General features: G+C 39.6%; 4 protein-coding genes across 4 annotated transcripts; 1 reads left to right on the top strand and 3 right to left on the bottom strand.

Moving 5' to 3' along the window:
* The first annotated feature begins 214 nt into the window (after nucleotides 1-214).
* LOC108038264 lies at nucleotides 215-1,096 on the top strand. Its single transcript, XM_017115016.2, has one exon. It carries the CDS (start codon nucleotides 215-217, stop codon nucleotides 1,094-1,096), a length of 882 nt encoding a protein of 293 aa, XP_016970505.2.
* A 2,007-nt stretch (nucleotides 1,097-3,103) lies between these two features.
* On the bottom strand, nucleotides 3,104-4,117 carry LOC108042581. The gene has a single exon (XM_017120916.2). It carries the CDS (start codon nucleotides 4,084-4,086, stop codon nucleotides 3,202-3,204), a length of 885 nt encoding a protein of 294 aa, XP_016976405.2. The 5' UTR covers nucleotides 4,087-4,117; the 3' UTR covers nucleotides 3,104-3,201.
* Nucleotides 4,118-5,180: 1,063 nt separating this feature from the next.
* Nucleotides 5,181-7,045, bottom strand: LOC108042589 (phenoloxidase-activating factor 2-like). The gene has a single exon (XM_017120927.2). It carries the CDS (start codon nucleotides 7,038-7,040, stop codon nucleotides 5,223-5,225), a length of 1,818 nt encoding a protein of 605 aa, XP_016976416.2. The 5' UTR covers nucleotides 7,041-7,045; the 3' UTR covers nucleotides 5,181-5,222.
* A 545-nt stretch (nucleotides 7,046-7,590) lies between these two features.
* LOC108044770 (phenoloxidase-activating factor 2-like) lies at nucleotides 7,591-8,707 on the bottom strand. Its single transcript, XM_017123911.2, has 2 exons — nucleotides 8,516-8,707; nucleotides 7,591-8,454 (listed from the first exon to the last, which is right to left on the bottom strand). Exons 1-2 carry the CDS (start codon nucleotides 8,705-8,707, stop codon nucleotides 7,645-7,647), a joined length of 1,002 nt encoding a protein of 333 aa, XP_016979400.2. The 3' UTR covers nucleotides 7,591-7,644.
* Nucleotides 8,708-14,980: the final 6,273 nt, after the last annotated feature.

Raw genomic sequence — 14,980 nt, 5'->3', positions numbered from 1 at the left:
TTATCTTGAAAGAAAACTAAATCCTAGAATAATTAAGATTTATAATTAAATATAATCAAAAGTTTTTTAAAAAGCTTTGTTTTTGGTCATACAATTTTTTTCTCATTAAATTCCAATCTAGTTAGTCACGCTTATTCGTTCATAACCATTGATATATTGTCGATCACAGCAAGCAGTCTCAAAAGCCGGAGCAAGTTATTTTTACTTCTTCAACATGAATAAGATTGGGAATACTAACATTTTACCAGGGGATCCTGCCGAAAAAGAAGCAAGTGGAGTGGATTCATCAACCCCCGAGGCTTCCTCCATATGTACCGACCAGCCGGCGGCGACTTCCACGCCCAGTAATATAAACTCTCATCGGTCCAGGGTGATGGCTCTCCGGAAGGATTCGCAGGCATCAGGTGACTCGTCTTTGGTGGGGCGGATACCACAAACATTCGGGCATATCAAGGGTCGAAGGCCGATTCGGTCTTACAGGACCCCTAAGAAAACCCTTCCGTCTTCGAACGCTCCGGGAACTTCGAAAACGTCAAAGACACCGTGTCAACCAAAGTCCCCGAAGATCGTCAAGACGCCAAGGAAGTCGGCAAGAACGCCAGTCAAGTCGGCAATGAAGCCGGGAATGTTTCCCAAACCAGGTTCCCCTGAAGCAGGAATCAGTTCAGCTTCGACAGCCCAACTGAATGGAAGAAAGCGTCCCATTTCTCCAGAACCCGCTACATCGACAGGAGAAGTAATCGATGGCGACATCAAAGAAACACCTTCAAAACGGGCTCTATTCCGAGTTCTCCAAGTGAACATTGCATCTCCTTTCTCCATGAATCGTGACAAGCAAATAAAATCCGTGATCGTGGATGGCGATGGCCGCAGTCAAATGGCCAACGAGATCGCACTTAACGAAGCACAACGAGACGAGTTTTTGGAACTTCCCGAGGAACAAGTGGAGCTAGGGATCGGGATTCAGGAGGATTCGATCCACTCACATCCACCTGAGGCAAGGGAATGCCGTGAAATGTCTACAAACACTGAAATTTCAATTTGTCCGAAAACAAATTTGCAGGAAAAACTTCAAAAAGGATGCACTTTCATGTAAACTTCAAAGAACATCGAACTTTAAATTTTTGTTTTTTAAATATAAATTTTCCAATAAAAACCAAGCAATTTGAACCAAGGCGAAATGCAATATTGAGATTTAATAATTATAAGGCAGGATTTTGTATACCCTTGCAGAGAGTGAAGGTGACGTTAGTGACCCTATAAAGCACAGACATTGCAAAAGGTCTTTGGCATTCTATATCATATAGCTCGTATAGAAACAATCGGGAAATGTATTTTTTCAGAAACACGGTTTTAGTTTTATAAACACCACACGACTGTATCGTATAGCTTCGATAGGAACAATCCGAAAAATAAATTTACCAAATTATATGGTTATTTCAGTACAGTACAGTAATTTTTAAAAATTCCAGAGATACGGACTTAAATTTATGAAAATCACAAAATTACATATGACTTTAAAGGGTATCTGCCAAAGTATCAATCGAAATATGTATTGGGAACAGCATCATTTTTGTAAGCATACATATACGGATCGAAATGTAGTTCCTAATTTATCTATAAGATGCAAGGGTATGTAAACTTCGGCACGCCAAAGTTTTCGCCTTCAATGCATTTCCAGTGTGCAGCTGGTCCGAAAACTTATCCATGGGTCGCAAAACAAATCCCTTTGTAGTTCCATTGCAAGCAAAAAACGAGGAAAAACACCACGAAGCAGCCGCTAACAAATTGGGGGATCCCCGGCGTAAGCCTACGAAAAACAAGTCACGTTTCGAGGCGCAGGGTACACACACACAGCTGCACACATGCAAACACAGAGTTGCAGGCCGGTTTGCATAATTGTATTGCATAATTTTAGCACGCGCACACTCTACCGCCCCTGCCACGCCCTCAGCCCCTGAAAACCATCACGCTATGTGACGGCAAACTAAGCGCAACCCATAAATACGCCTAGAAATATGCTGCAATATTTTTGTAGCTGCCGCACACACAGATATACAGACAATTCGCACTACTTTTCTCATTACAAATTGGATTTTGCAGTCACATTTCGCTTATTACGCTCAAAATCCATGCAAATTTCTTTATATGCACCCCAGCCGTTTCGCTCCAAAAAGTGCTCCACCCATTGAACCGCTGTTCCTGCGCCCATTTTATTTCTACTACTACAAATGCACACTTGTCGAAAAAGTACATTAACATATTTGACATTTGTTCTTATAGAAATCTGTGAATATTACCTATAAAAAGTATATTTAGAGATAACATAAAACTCTCTCGACTTTTAATTATTTAAGTTTAATTATTTATAATTCTTAATATTTAAATTGTAATTCTAAAAACTGTAAATAATTATTCTAAATGCATTGACAAATTTTGAAAAAAAAAATCTTCTCTGGTCAATCTATGCATATCCTTCATATTTAATGGAATAGATGAGTGGTTTGAAATTCTTTTTATTTGGTTTTAAAATTTTTATAATAACATTGGGGAATTCGCTCAGTTTCAAAATAAACACACTTTTCCGAACTTGAATTTATTTAATTAAATTATTTAAAATAAAAAACAATGTATTTATTTTGCTCAGTGTGTTTCGGTAGGTGAGCGGGAAAAATGGGGTAAAAAGCGGGCGTGCTTGCATCTTATTACCATTGCCCACAGATAGCTGTAGATACTAGTGGAACACAAGCAAACAAACTAGAAGCACAATAATATAGAGAGACGGCGGCTGCCAAGTTTATTGTGCAAATATAATTCAGTTTTCTTTTCTCTTTGGCCGCCCTTTTTGTCCCTCGCCCTCCTTCGCTCCCAAATTAGCTGTGTGCAACGTGATAATGCCATTTCTGTGCATTTTGCCAGCTTACAAAGTGCGCTGAAAGAACTTTATTGTCTGCAAAAGTGCAGATTATATAATCATGCTTGTGCTGCGACTCGGCAGAAGAGAGAATTGGTAAAGGCCTGCTGCCACCTAATGATAATCTTTATTTGAAAAACCGAATAACGAGAGAACACCAGTAAAATGTGGGTATCATATCTTTACTTTGAAACCGAATAACGAAAGATCGCTACTAAAATGTGTGTTTCATATCAAGTTACTTCATTTTTATGGTCCATATTCGTATCAAAAAAAATCTTTGAAGTTTACATGACGTTGCATCCCTTTAGAACATTGCCCTCAAAGTTTGATTTCGGACAAACCGAAATTTCAGTGTTGGTTGACGTTTCACGGGACTTCCTTGCCTCAGGTGGATGTGTATTGATCGAATCCTCCTGAATCCCGATCTCTAGCTCCACTTGTTCCTCGGGAAGCTCCGAAAACTCGTCTCGTTGTGCTTCGTTAAGTGCGATCTCGTTGGCCATTTGACTGCGGCCATCGCCATCTACGATCACGGATTTTATTTGCTTGTCACGATTCATGGAGAAAGGAGATGCAATGTTCACTTGGAGAACTCGGAATAGAGCCCGTTTTGAAGGCGTTTCTTTGATGTCGCCATCGATTACTTCTCCTGTCGATGTAGCGGGTTCTGGAGAAATGGGACGCTTTCTTTCATTCAATTGGGCTGTCGAAGCTGAACTGGTTCCTGCTGCAGGGGAAGCTGGCTTGGGAAACTTTTCTGGCTTCATTGCCGACTTGACTGTCGTCGTTCCTGTGAACTTCCTAGGCGTCTTCACCATCTTTGGGGACTTCGGTTGACACGGTGTCTTTAACGTTTGCGAAGTTCCCGGAGCGTTCGAAGACGAAAGGGTCTTCTTAGGGGTCCTGCAAGACCGAATCGGCCTTCGACCCTTGATATGCCCGAATGTTTGTGGTATCCGCCCCACCAAAGACGAGTCACCGGATGCCTGCGAATCCTTTCGGAGAGCCATCACCCTGGACCGATGTGAGTTTAGGTTACTGGGCGTGGAAGTTGCCGCCGGCTGGTCAGTACATATGGAGGAAGCCTCGGGATTTGAAAAATCCATTCCAACTGCTACTTTTTCGGCTGGATTGCCTGGTGAACTGATGGTATTTCCAAACTTATTCATGTTGGAAAAATAAATGACTTTTTTTTTTTGGACTTTTCGTGGTGATGAACTATATTCAAATGCTTTTGAACGCATAAGCATGACTAACTAGATTACAATTTGATGTGAAAACAGTGTTAGTGTTGGATAAACCATTTTAGCCAGAAAAATCGACCTGTGCAATACTGGGTTTTGTTTTACTAAAATATAAATATATTTATAAATTTATTTTCCAACAGATAGTTCTCATGTCAATATTGCTTAGTACTGTAACTACAATTTATCAATTATAAATCGACCGGCTTCTATGCTTAGGATGCGAAACTAAACTAAAAACCTATCTCAAATCGTTTCGAGCAAATAAGCAATTGCAATCATCCTCCTGAAACAATCTCGCATAGATTAAATAATGATAAATGCCACAGGAACAAGCACCGAACGGTATCACATTTTTGAAGACCGCACTCTGTTAAAAAAAGGAAGATATTAATTAAATATAATGCCTGTCTAGAGAAGCGACGACGGCTACTGGGAGGCAAAAGAGCGAAGAGTAACGAGAACCCATGAAAATAATCGCTACGAAAACTTTACCAGCTGTATTGCATTACGCCTTTAATTTCATTACAGAGCCGGGGGGAAAGGGGAGCAGCAAGGGAAGCCCGTTCTGAACTGGCCCATAAAATGGAGGGAAAACACTTGTAAAGTCTGCCGGGCGGCCACAGTCTCATATTCCGTGGCGCCTCCTCCGACATTGCAGCTCAGCAGGGGACTCGATGCCCCAACGGCGGCATCGGGAAAACAGCGGGATCGAGGGGCTCTTGGCGCGCTAGAGTTTATTATTTAATACTTTGAACGCCATGCGTTGAAATTAGCAGCCATAAATCAATGAAACGACCAGCCCAAGTCCACAATTAGCCGGGACGAGAGCGACAAAAGCTTCGTGTTATATGAACTACCTATTTAAGCTAATTAATTCTTATGTTTCCATGCTGGTTGAGATAGGGTTTAAAGGTTTTCGTACCACATTTTACAAGATGAACAAGGTTTCAAAATTTGTTTGTACCTTTTTCTTTGTATACATGCGCGCTCCATTAAGAATACTTAAGAACACTTGATAATTATTTAAACACGTTTATTGTTAGTTTCAAAAATATATATTAAGCTCTTATCAAAATCATGGACACAGGTAAATTCGTCTCTGATGCCGACGTATCCGCGAACTGTCCTTGACCTCCATTTGAAAAATGCATACCTTGTGCACGGACGGGAATTTCTTGGTCTGCATTTGGAACATATGTTGCATCTTCATCGGGATCATTTCGTTGGCCTCTATTTGGAAAATATATTTTGCCTCTAGCGGGAACACTTCCTTCATTTGGAACATATCCTTCGGCGCTAATGGGAACATTTCCTTGACGTCCATTTGACGTATACATTTCTGCTCCAGGGATAACATATCCTTGGTTTCCATTTTGAACATATATATTATCTCCATTGGGAACACTTCCTTGGTTTCCATTTCGAACATATCTATTATCTCCATTGGGAACATTTCCGTGGCCTCCATTTGGAACATATTTTTCGTATCCAGTGAGAACACTTCCTTGACCTCCATTGGGAACACTTCCTTGGTCACCATATGGAACATATTTTTCGTATCCAGTGGGAACACTTCCTTGGCCTCCATTGGGAACACTTCCTTGGCCTCCATTGGGAAAACTTCCTTGGCCTCCACTTGGAACATATTCTTCATATCCAGTGGGAACACTTCTTTGGCTTCCATTTGGAACATATCTTTCGCCTCCAGTGGGAGCATATCCTTCGCCTCCAGTGGAAACACTCCCTTGGCCTCCATTTGGAACTTTTTGGTCTTCGTTTGGCACATATCTTCCGCCTTCATCTGGTGAATTCGCCTGGATCTGCTGGTCAATCCAACCGCGCATTTTGGAAACATCAGTGTAGACTCCAGGGATCGGGTTTCCGCATCCGTATCCGAAGTTGACGATCCCGGCCTGCTCGTACCTCTGGGGATCGCTCTGGAGTGGACAGACTAGCGGAGCTCCTCCGTCGCCCATGCACGCATCCTTTCCGATCTCTCCGCCGGCGCACAGAAGGCTGTTATCAAGCCTAAAGTTTGAGGAATATGGTACTTGCAGTTGCTCCTCGCACGTTTGGCTGTCCACCACCGGCACCTCGATCTTCTTCAGGATGTTCATGTAAATGTTGTCCTGCATGTTTTTCTTACCCCAGCCACTGACGATGCATCGACTCCGGATGAAGTTCCGGTTCGGCGGCGGCAGGCAGATGAGATTAATGTGCCGAGTTAGTTCAAGCGGTTTGGCGAGGAATAGAAGGGCCACATTGTTGGCTCCATTTTGGAATACAAACTCGGGGTGGCGCACGATCTTTCTGATGGCAACGTCGACATGTTTCTGCTCCTCTGTATTGGTATTGAAGTCCCATTCGCCAGCCCGCACGATAAGTTGGTTCTCTTTCAGCTTTCCGGTTACATGGGTGGCTGTGAGCACCACATCCGGGGCAATAAGCGAACCGGCTGCCTTATAATTCAGGCTTGCCGCATCCAGCAGAGCCACCACCCATGGCAGCTCGGCCTCCTGGGCCAGGTCCTCATACCCCGATATGGCGAAGGTCAGCCCTTGCTTGTTGACGTGGCCACATTCCCGTTGAATAGGGTTCTCGGCTTGATTTTTCAACTGGAATGGGATCAAGTTATTAAAAGAACTTATGTCTCTTATTTCAGATTTGGGGCAGCAGAAATCCGTAGAGGGACATCCCCGGTTTCCGTTTAGTAGTTCTTGAAACTCCACGATATGCTTCCCATTCTCGGAGCCGATCTTGCAGAATTGTCGCGGCACGCATATGTTATCCATGGATCGGCCGCAAAACCTGGCCTTCACTCCGTAAATGGCCAGAAACAGGCACAAGATCGAAAGTAATCCGTGTGTGCGAACCATTCTGGTTGCTGTTATTCAAGAAACTGTCGGCTGCGAAGCAATCTGAGGTTTGAGAGAGGTCTGAGTTCCTCTTGATAAGGCTTGTTTGACCGCTTGGCGAGAGATAACCCCGTACTGAAAATAAAGTGTTGTTCTTTTGGTGCGTCATATAAAATTTCGATTAAGTTAAATATTATTAGCCAATCTATGTGAGTAATTTTTGAAAGTTTCATTGCTTTTGCATGCAAAAAAAAGTATATATTTTATATATATGTTTTAAATGTTTTTTGCGATCGGGGTCAACAGTTTAATTACAAGAATGCAAAACAAAAGTTTGTACATTTTCTTATATATATTTTGTTAATTATAACACGCTGATTAATCTTTAGACATGTCTGCTTTATTCCACTCGTCAAACTAAGGTTATTTGTCATAGCTATACCATAATTATCGGCAGCTTACAGTAATGTGATCTTCTAAATGCCTATTACAATAGGAAAATTATTATTGTTTAGTTTAACATAGTATTTCACTTGGAATCTATTATTTTTAAGTAAAATACGAATCGTACTTGATTTAAAATTTGTTCTTTTATTTTGAGAGTTTTGCTTTTAAATTAAGTCTTTTAAGGGTAGTTTACTATTGGGATTAAACAAGAACGCTCCTGGTCAATCCAGCTGCGGATTTTGGAAACATCAGTGAAGACTGGAGGGATGTTGCCTGGGTGTAGAAATCCGAAGCTAAGGATGCCGGCCAGCTCGTACCTCTGTGGATCGCTTTGGAGCGGACAAGCCAGCGGGACTCCACGGTAGCCCTTCCACGAATTCCTGCCGTCAACACACAACAGGCTGTTATCGAGGCTGAATTCTGGGGGATAATATTCTAGCTGTTGCCGCTCGCACGTTTGGCTGTCGATCACAGGAACCTCCGTCCTCTTCATGGTTTTCGACAATCGGTCTTCCTTGAATTCATCCCAGCCACCGACGATGCATTGCCTCGTGATGAAGTTCCGGTTCGGCGGTGGTAGGCAAATGAGACCAATGTTGCGGGTTAGTGGAAACGAATCGGCGAGGAACAGAAGGGCAACATTGTTGGCTCCATTAGCACCAGAAAAATCGGGGTGGCGAACGATATTACGGACGGCAACGTCGACATGTTGGTCCCTCTCTGTATTGGTACTAAAGTCCCATTCGCCAGCCCGAACAATAAGCTCGTTCGCGTTTAGATCGGCAATTACTTGGTTGGCTGTTAGGACCAGATCCTGGGCAATGAGGGAACCGGATGCCTTATATTTGAGTCTTGTGGCATCCAGCACAGCCACCACCCATGGCTGCTCGGCCTCCTGGGCCATGTTTTCAAGCCCCGCTAAGGTGAAGGTCACCGTCTTCTTGTTGACGTGGCCACATTCCCGCATGATCGGAAGTCGATGTTGAATCTGCAATGGGAATTACTTGATAAAAAGAACGCTATCCCTGTCTGCATTCCATTGGCAATACAATATCTGATTCGGCACAGCAGGTTTCCGTAGTGCGACATCCCCAGTTGCTGTATCTGTTCGAGGAGTCTATCCTGCAGGATTCTAGCGGCACGCACTTGTTTTCAATGGAGCCGGTGCAAAACCGGGCCTTGACTTCGTAAATGGCCAGAAGCAGGCAGAGTATGGAACGTAATCCATGATGGCAAACCATTTTAGTCAATAATATGCAACCAACTAAGGCATGAGTAGCAATCTGCCGCTTTTTATACCGTAATCAGCCGAATTTGAGATAATATTTGTTTTAATCACTTAACAAGAAATCACGCTTCAAAAACAAAATGTACAAGTTTAAATGATAAGGTATAAGCAAATAAAGAATGATAACCTTAGATGGCCTCAAATTTAAGTGAACTGTTTGCATAGTATAATTAACATTACGTCCATGACTAAGGCTATCCTCTGTTTATGGTCAATTAAAAGATTTTTAATTTCAAGGCCTGGGCATATTTAAGTGTGTTTTTCTAGGTGACGACCGATTTTAAATGTCTCCAAGACAGGCTTATGCGAAACATTTCCATTTTACATTTGGTGGAACTTTCGGCGCAATTGCTTAACTAATTCCCATGGCCTTTTCAACGAGAATGAGTTAAGCAAACAAAATGCGAGCAACTTTCCTTGCACACACATTTGGATGGAATAGACAAGACAAACAGCCAAAGCCAGTTACAACAACGTCGGTGCAGAAAACTTCAACAAGACAAGACACTACGCAAGGACAAGGCTAACATCAGCGGCTGGGAGGTGGGTGGTGGGGTGGTTGGGTGTTTTTGGGTGGTGGCCAGGTTGGGAGGTGGTCGATGGGCGGTACAAGTGGCAGCATGTTGGAGCGTTCTGCGTGACGGTTACAGCATGGCAAACAAGATGGGGGGCCACTAGTCGCACTGGTAAACTTCTACAACTAATCCTGACTGATGTTGCGACAATATATACAAACAAGCATCTGGATACACACTTTCATATAGTACATATCTATATGGAGTGGCACAACACATGCTTCGCAGCTACGCTTTGCTGCCCCTGCCCCACTTGTTTGCAATTTGTGCTGAAGATTTATGCGTTGGCGCAAAAGTTGCATTTCAAATGGATTTATATAAGAATAAGGAAATAATAACATTGGCAGCAGCAGCACTTTCACAGAGGGTGAGATTCGCTTTCTCTAATCAGCATTGGGGAACTAGCAAATGCAATAGAGTGCATCCACGATCTAGGAACTACATCGGTATTACTATTTTAATCATAAATAAATAAATATCATTGAATTAAATTCAGACAAGTAAATATGATTGATAAGATCTACAATTTTAAATGATAATTTAAAGAGATTTATAAGTATTAATAAGTATTACTAAATGAAGTAGTACTTTTTTGAATTAAAATATTATGATTTTAAATAGACATTTAAGCGATAAGGGTTTTATTATTGATATTGTTGATTACTAGAATTGTTTTAAATAATAAATAATAATTAATTATTGTAGATTAAAATAAGACTTTAAACGAAGAACATTTCATAAAATTAAATTTCAAAATTCCACATTAATAATTACAATTTCTGAATTATGTTTTGCTGCACATACATGGACATCGTATTTGTTCAACTTGAATTTATTTTACCTGCTAATTACTTTATATTGTTCAATAATAAAACCAATTTTTGTTGTTTGTTTACCCCGCTCGTTGTGAAACTGGCTATGGGCAATTTAATATTTGCAAGAATTATTACTCGCTAAAAATAAAATTAAATTAATGCTGACACCCACAAAAATGATACCAATTGGTTGTATTAATTAGGCGTAAATCGCACCGCGAACTGGGACCATTAAGCAAATTAGTCAGTTAACCTTATTATAAAGTAAACAAAGCATATATTGTGCACGGTTGATTGATATTTAAAATTTAATTGGATTTACTACTATGGGAGAAGGGCAGTTCTTTGAGCAAAAAACTATAAATAAAATACACGTCCGGGAAAACTTTCGGAAAATGATTGAATGTATTTTCAAAGTCACAGCTGTGGCTACAAGTTCACCGCACTTTCCACATCTTTTCCTTGCATTGCATGTGTGGGTGAAAAGTTGTGTTCGAGTTTTGAGTAATTCAGCGACACATTTTCCGCCCACCCAACGAAATGACAAACTTTGTTCTAGGAAACTTAAGGCGGGCGTAGTTGAAGCCCATTTTCCTCCCCACACAAGATAGTTGTTTTGTCTACATCTCCGGTTCTATTCCTTTTACACTGACAAAATCCAATAGTTAACCAATTAGTGGTATTAGTGAGATATGTTACCATATCTTAGAAAAAGCAATTTTAATAAAAAGAATATTGTGCCTTTCATTTTCAGAATAAAGTAAACTTCAATATTTTTTACTAAAATTCGAAATAGATGTTTTTATTACAAAAATTAATAAAATTGGTTGCAGAAACAAAATATTGAACTATATTTATAAATTTTTGCTGTTTAAAAAATTACAAACATTTAAGGAATAAAATGTAAAAAAAAGTATTTGAAAAATCAAATTTTCTCAGTGAATTGCTCTTTCAATCGAATGTATGCTCTGTAGTAGCTTAATTAAGTGCATAAACTTCTATGCGAAAATACACGCATGTGGTCCCTTTCTACTCCTGTTGACACACCTTTACACCTACTTGCCCTCACACACACACACACACATATTTGCAGGTTTATGTTTGGGTCCTTTTACTCCTTTTTTAGCTCGTCATCAGTTGCTGCTGTCGCCGGTTCCCTTGGGGCAAGTTTTTGGGGCCGAGGTATAAATTTGGAACGCTTTACATTGTTTACGCAATTTGCCTTGGTTACAGTCACAGTTACCAAGTGTGCAAGTGTGGGTGAGTGTGAACGCTTGTGTGTGTGTGCCTGACGAAGTCCTTTGCTAAAGTGTTGCAATTATATTGATTGAATTTTGTGGCAACATCGCAAGAGCATCAGCCATATTATCCGTACGTCACCCAGGGGAGGCATTTCGCAGAGGGCGTGTCGGGGGCGTGGCAAGTCCTTTATCGCCAATGATAACCGTTTCACACCTTCGCCAAGTGGGGCTTAATTTACGTCGCAGGCTCTGCGTCCTAATGTGTCGAGGGAACCGTGGCCAATTGACTTCGGGTATGATTGGCATGACTATCAAATTAATGAAGTAGTGAAAGTGGCTAAGATACCAAGCAAGTTTAATGGGTTACAAAATCTTCGAACTTTTACTTGGGGAAGTTTTTGATACAAATAGATATATAAGACATTTCGTCAGTTTAATCCATTATAGTTAGAAGTAAAGTATTGGTATTTTAATACTTTTCAAACTATTTTTTATTTTATGGTTAAATATATTAATTTTTGCATATTGTTGTGTCATTAATTGTAAATTTTATTCAAAATAAAAGAAAAATATCATTGAATTAATTATATACAGTGTAACCTCATTTGTATTCATTAAACTTAATAAATTCACACGATAATTATCATTGGCAATATTCTGTCAGCATTTATGACATTCCATTGGCTCCTTGTCAAAAATTTGCAAACAATTGCAATATTCATGCTGAGCTGTCTGAAAATGTGTGAAATTTGTTGATATATTTTTACAGATTTTCTAATTACAATTTTTACGCGTGTAAGCTTGCTGTCACAATGTTGACAGGGGCCAGTGGCACAAATAAACGAAGGACTGGCAGACTGCAAGCCTGAAACAGATGTCTATAACGGTGGCACTGCAATTTGCATACGCTCACTTAATACAGCATATGTATACATATATACATCCGAGCAGGCCATCGACTGCGTTACAAATTCAATAAACAAATAAATTAACAGAATTTGCAACAAATCAGCGGCATGTTTGGTTAATTTCCAAATATGAAAGCTACCGGGCGTAGCACGCCATATGCAAATTGCCGCAGCTAAACTACCAAAAGTCTGTAAGGGACTCTGTTTAATAAAGTGATAAAATATTTATGCAAACACAAGGCCTGTCGGTTCAAAGTTAGCCTAATGAGAATTGGTTGCCCTTTTAAAGTTTAAAATACCCTTAAATATACTCTATATGCGTTTTAGAGTAAATAACTATTTCATTCCATCCTGAAATATTAAACTATTTCATCTTTAATTTTTTGTATCTATAAATTATAATATATGGAAGTCAAATTAAAAGTAAATTACTTAAAAAATTAAAGTTCTTACACTAAATCTTAAATATTAAACTAAATATATCAAATGTTAAGATTAGGCAAATGTCAAAAGGAAACTCTTTTTAACCTCGGTTTAAAGGGCATCCATAATTCAGAGAGAGAGGATTGCGTTCGAGACTAACAACTTTCAGCTTACCTGGCTGTGATATTTGCATAGGCCGCGCATTTTGTGATTAACAGCTTCCCAAATATAATTACGAAATTCCTGATTGCATATGTATGTGAATGGGTGATTGCGTGTATTGGTGCACTGTATGGCTCAATAATTACATTGTATTTATTTGAAACAGTAATTACATTGTATTTATTTGAAACAGTTTTCCGTTCGTTGCCGTGGGATATTTCCACCTTAGCCCCTTCTTTCCCCGAAATCCAAATATACCATTTTCAATATAATTATTGCAATTTATTTTGCTGCTAAATTCTGCGCAAACTATTTGCAAAGCACACATCCCGGCACATCAATATCGAGTACACTCCTACAATGTTTAGTTTGATTTGCTGCAAACTGCATGATGTGTAGTCGATTGTTTGGCCGTGTTCCTAAATTGCGGAATCAAGTTACTTCATTATAGTCTGCCATGCAGGGGTTTATCAATCAAACTGAATTGTCGAGTTCATGTATGAATATTTCGTTGAGTTTGCAGTTTAATTTTATGGTTTGATTGGGCTCAGTTCTCGGATAATGCCTATTATGCTTTCGGTCAGTTTCATATTGCAAGGCCGAGCTAATTAGTCCACTTTTGGCAGAACTCCAGATTATCTGAAAGACCAATGGCTTTTGTAAATACTATTTCCGACCGCTGGGATTTTAATTATCTTTTAAAATAATTGCAGGTACTAAATATCATAAACAAAAGAAGTAATTATTATAAACATAAAGAAACATCAGTTTTAATTCGTAACTTTAAAGGACACTTGTTAATATACATTTTATGTCTTAATATCCTGTTCTGCGGTAACTGAAATTCATTTTAATTTGGCAATATATATTTATTACTTTTTATTGGCTTATAAGTTGGACAGAAATAATATTAATCGCAGACTGAGACCAACGCAGACACAATCAAGTTCATTGTTTAAGCCGCTTAAAATGCAGCAAACAAAGAAAAAATCAGTTCGGTGGGTAAGAAAACATTGTACCGATGTACTCGGAAGTTTATACTTACGTTTATATAGAATTATAAGTACATGGTGCTCAGTCGCCTGTCTGCGAAAAAGTTTCATTGGCGAGCGATAAGTTGACCAAAGCTCCATCACACAAAAAACCACAATGTCGTGGATTTTGAGCTTAATTTTGCAGCTCCGAGCTAAAGGTTTTCTGCGAAAATGTTCGTGAACACACCTTAAGCTGCTTGTGGCCAATTATTATCGAAAACCCCAATTAAATGTTGCCATTGTCCTTCGCCAATCGAAATCTCTTCGAACTTTCCGTATTCAAGAATGGCGCCGCACCGGTCTTAAACGTTTAATTAATTTTGAAATGAACGCAAAAGTTTGCGACTTTATCTGGTCAGGTAAAACTTTAAAGAGATAGGCCTCCCCGAAAACTACGAGTAACTTTTTGGTTAAGTCTCAAGAAGACTTTGGATTACTTTGAAGGCGACAGAACTTTTCTCGACATAAATTCTTAAGTACATTTTTTTTCACAACTAAACACTTTCGGTGGGCAAACTTGTGTTCGAGCCGTTTAAAAAGGGGCTAGGGCTTTGGCGTCAGGCTTTTAATTAGAAGTCGGCGGGAAATGGACATAAAATATGTAAAATTCCAGCTTGACAGTATTCAAGAACTTTAGGTTGGAGTAAGGTGCTTTTAATATTATAGGTTTGAAGGTCGTATGCAGTGAAAAGTAGTGAAAATTTTAAATAAAATAAATGTTTTAAGACTGTTAGAACTAGAACAGAAACAACTTTAAACATTTTCAATTGCTTCGCAAATACTGGATGTCTTGAATTTAAAGAAGTTGCTCCTCTTTAGTTAAGTCTTTATCGACTTTTTCTTCAATTCCCACTAAGATGTGGAACAATAACACGGAAATCTAGAGGCAAAGACAACCTAGAATGCCATCAAAGGCAACTTCTTCACATAGACAGTTTGATTTTCATTAGCACAAAAAAAGGACACGGACATCAGAGTCTAGTCAGGAGTTTAGTGGATACCAGTTCGATTGAGTGCATTTACACTGGAGAAAAAAAGAAACATTAGTTAGTAACATAAAAATAAAAA

This window comes from Drosophila rhopaloa, unplaced genomic scaffold (assembly GCF_018152115.1).
Source record: "Drosophila rhopaloa isolate 14029-0021.01 unplaced genomic scaffold, ASM1815211v1 contig_2, whole genome shotgun sequence".
Lineage (NCBI taxonomy): Eukaryota > Metazoa > Arthropoda > Insecta > Diptera > Drosophilidae > Drosophila > Drosophila rhopaloa.
Note: the sequence above shows the minus strand (reverse complement) of the source record. Positions and strands in the feature narration are given on the sequence as shown.

Bases quoted from the DNA above. Each gene is read 5' to 3' on its own strand.
- LOC108044770 (XM_017123911.2), bottom strand. From the start codon at position 8,707: ATGGTTTGCCATCATGGATTACGTTCCATACTCTGCCTGCTTCTGGCC. The intron at 8,455-8,515 runs GTATTGCCAATG...TTCCCATTGCAG, and splicing joins GCTGTGCCGAATCAGATATT to ATTCAACATCGACTTCCGAT.
- LOC108042589 (XM_017120927.2), bottom strand. From the start codon at position 7,040: ATGGTTCGCACACACGGATTACTTTCGATCTTGTGCCTGTTTCTGGCC.
- LOC108038264 (XM_017115016.2), top strand. From the start codon at position 215: ATGAATAAGATTGGGAATACTAACATTTTACCAGGGGATCCTGCCGAA.
- LOC108042581 (XM_017120916.2), bottom strand. From the start codon at position 4,086: ATGAATAAGTTTGGAAATACCATCAGTTCACCAGGCAATCCAGCCGAA.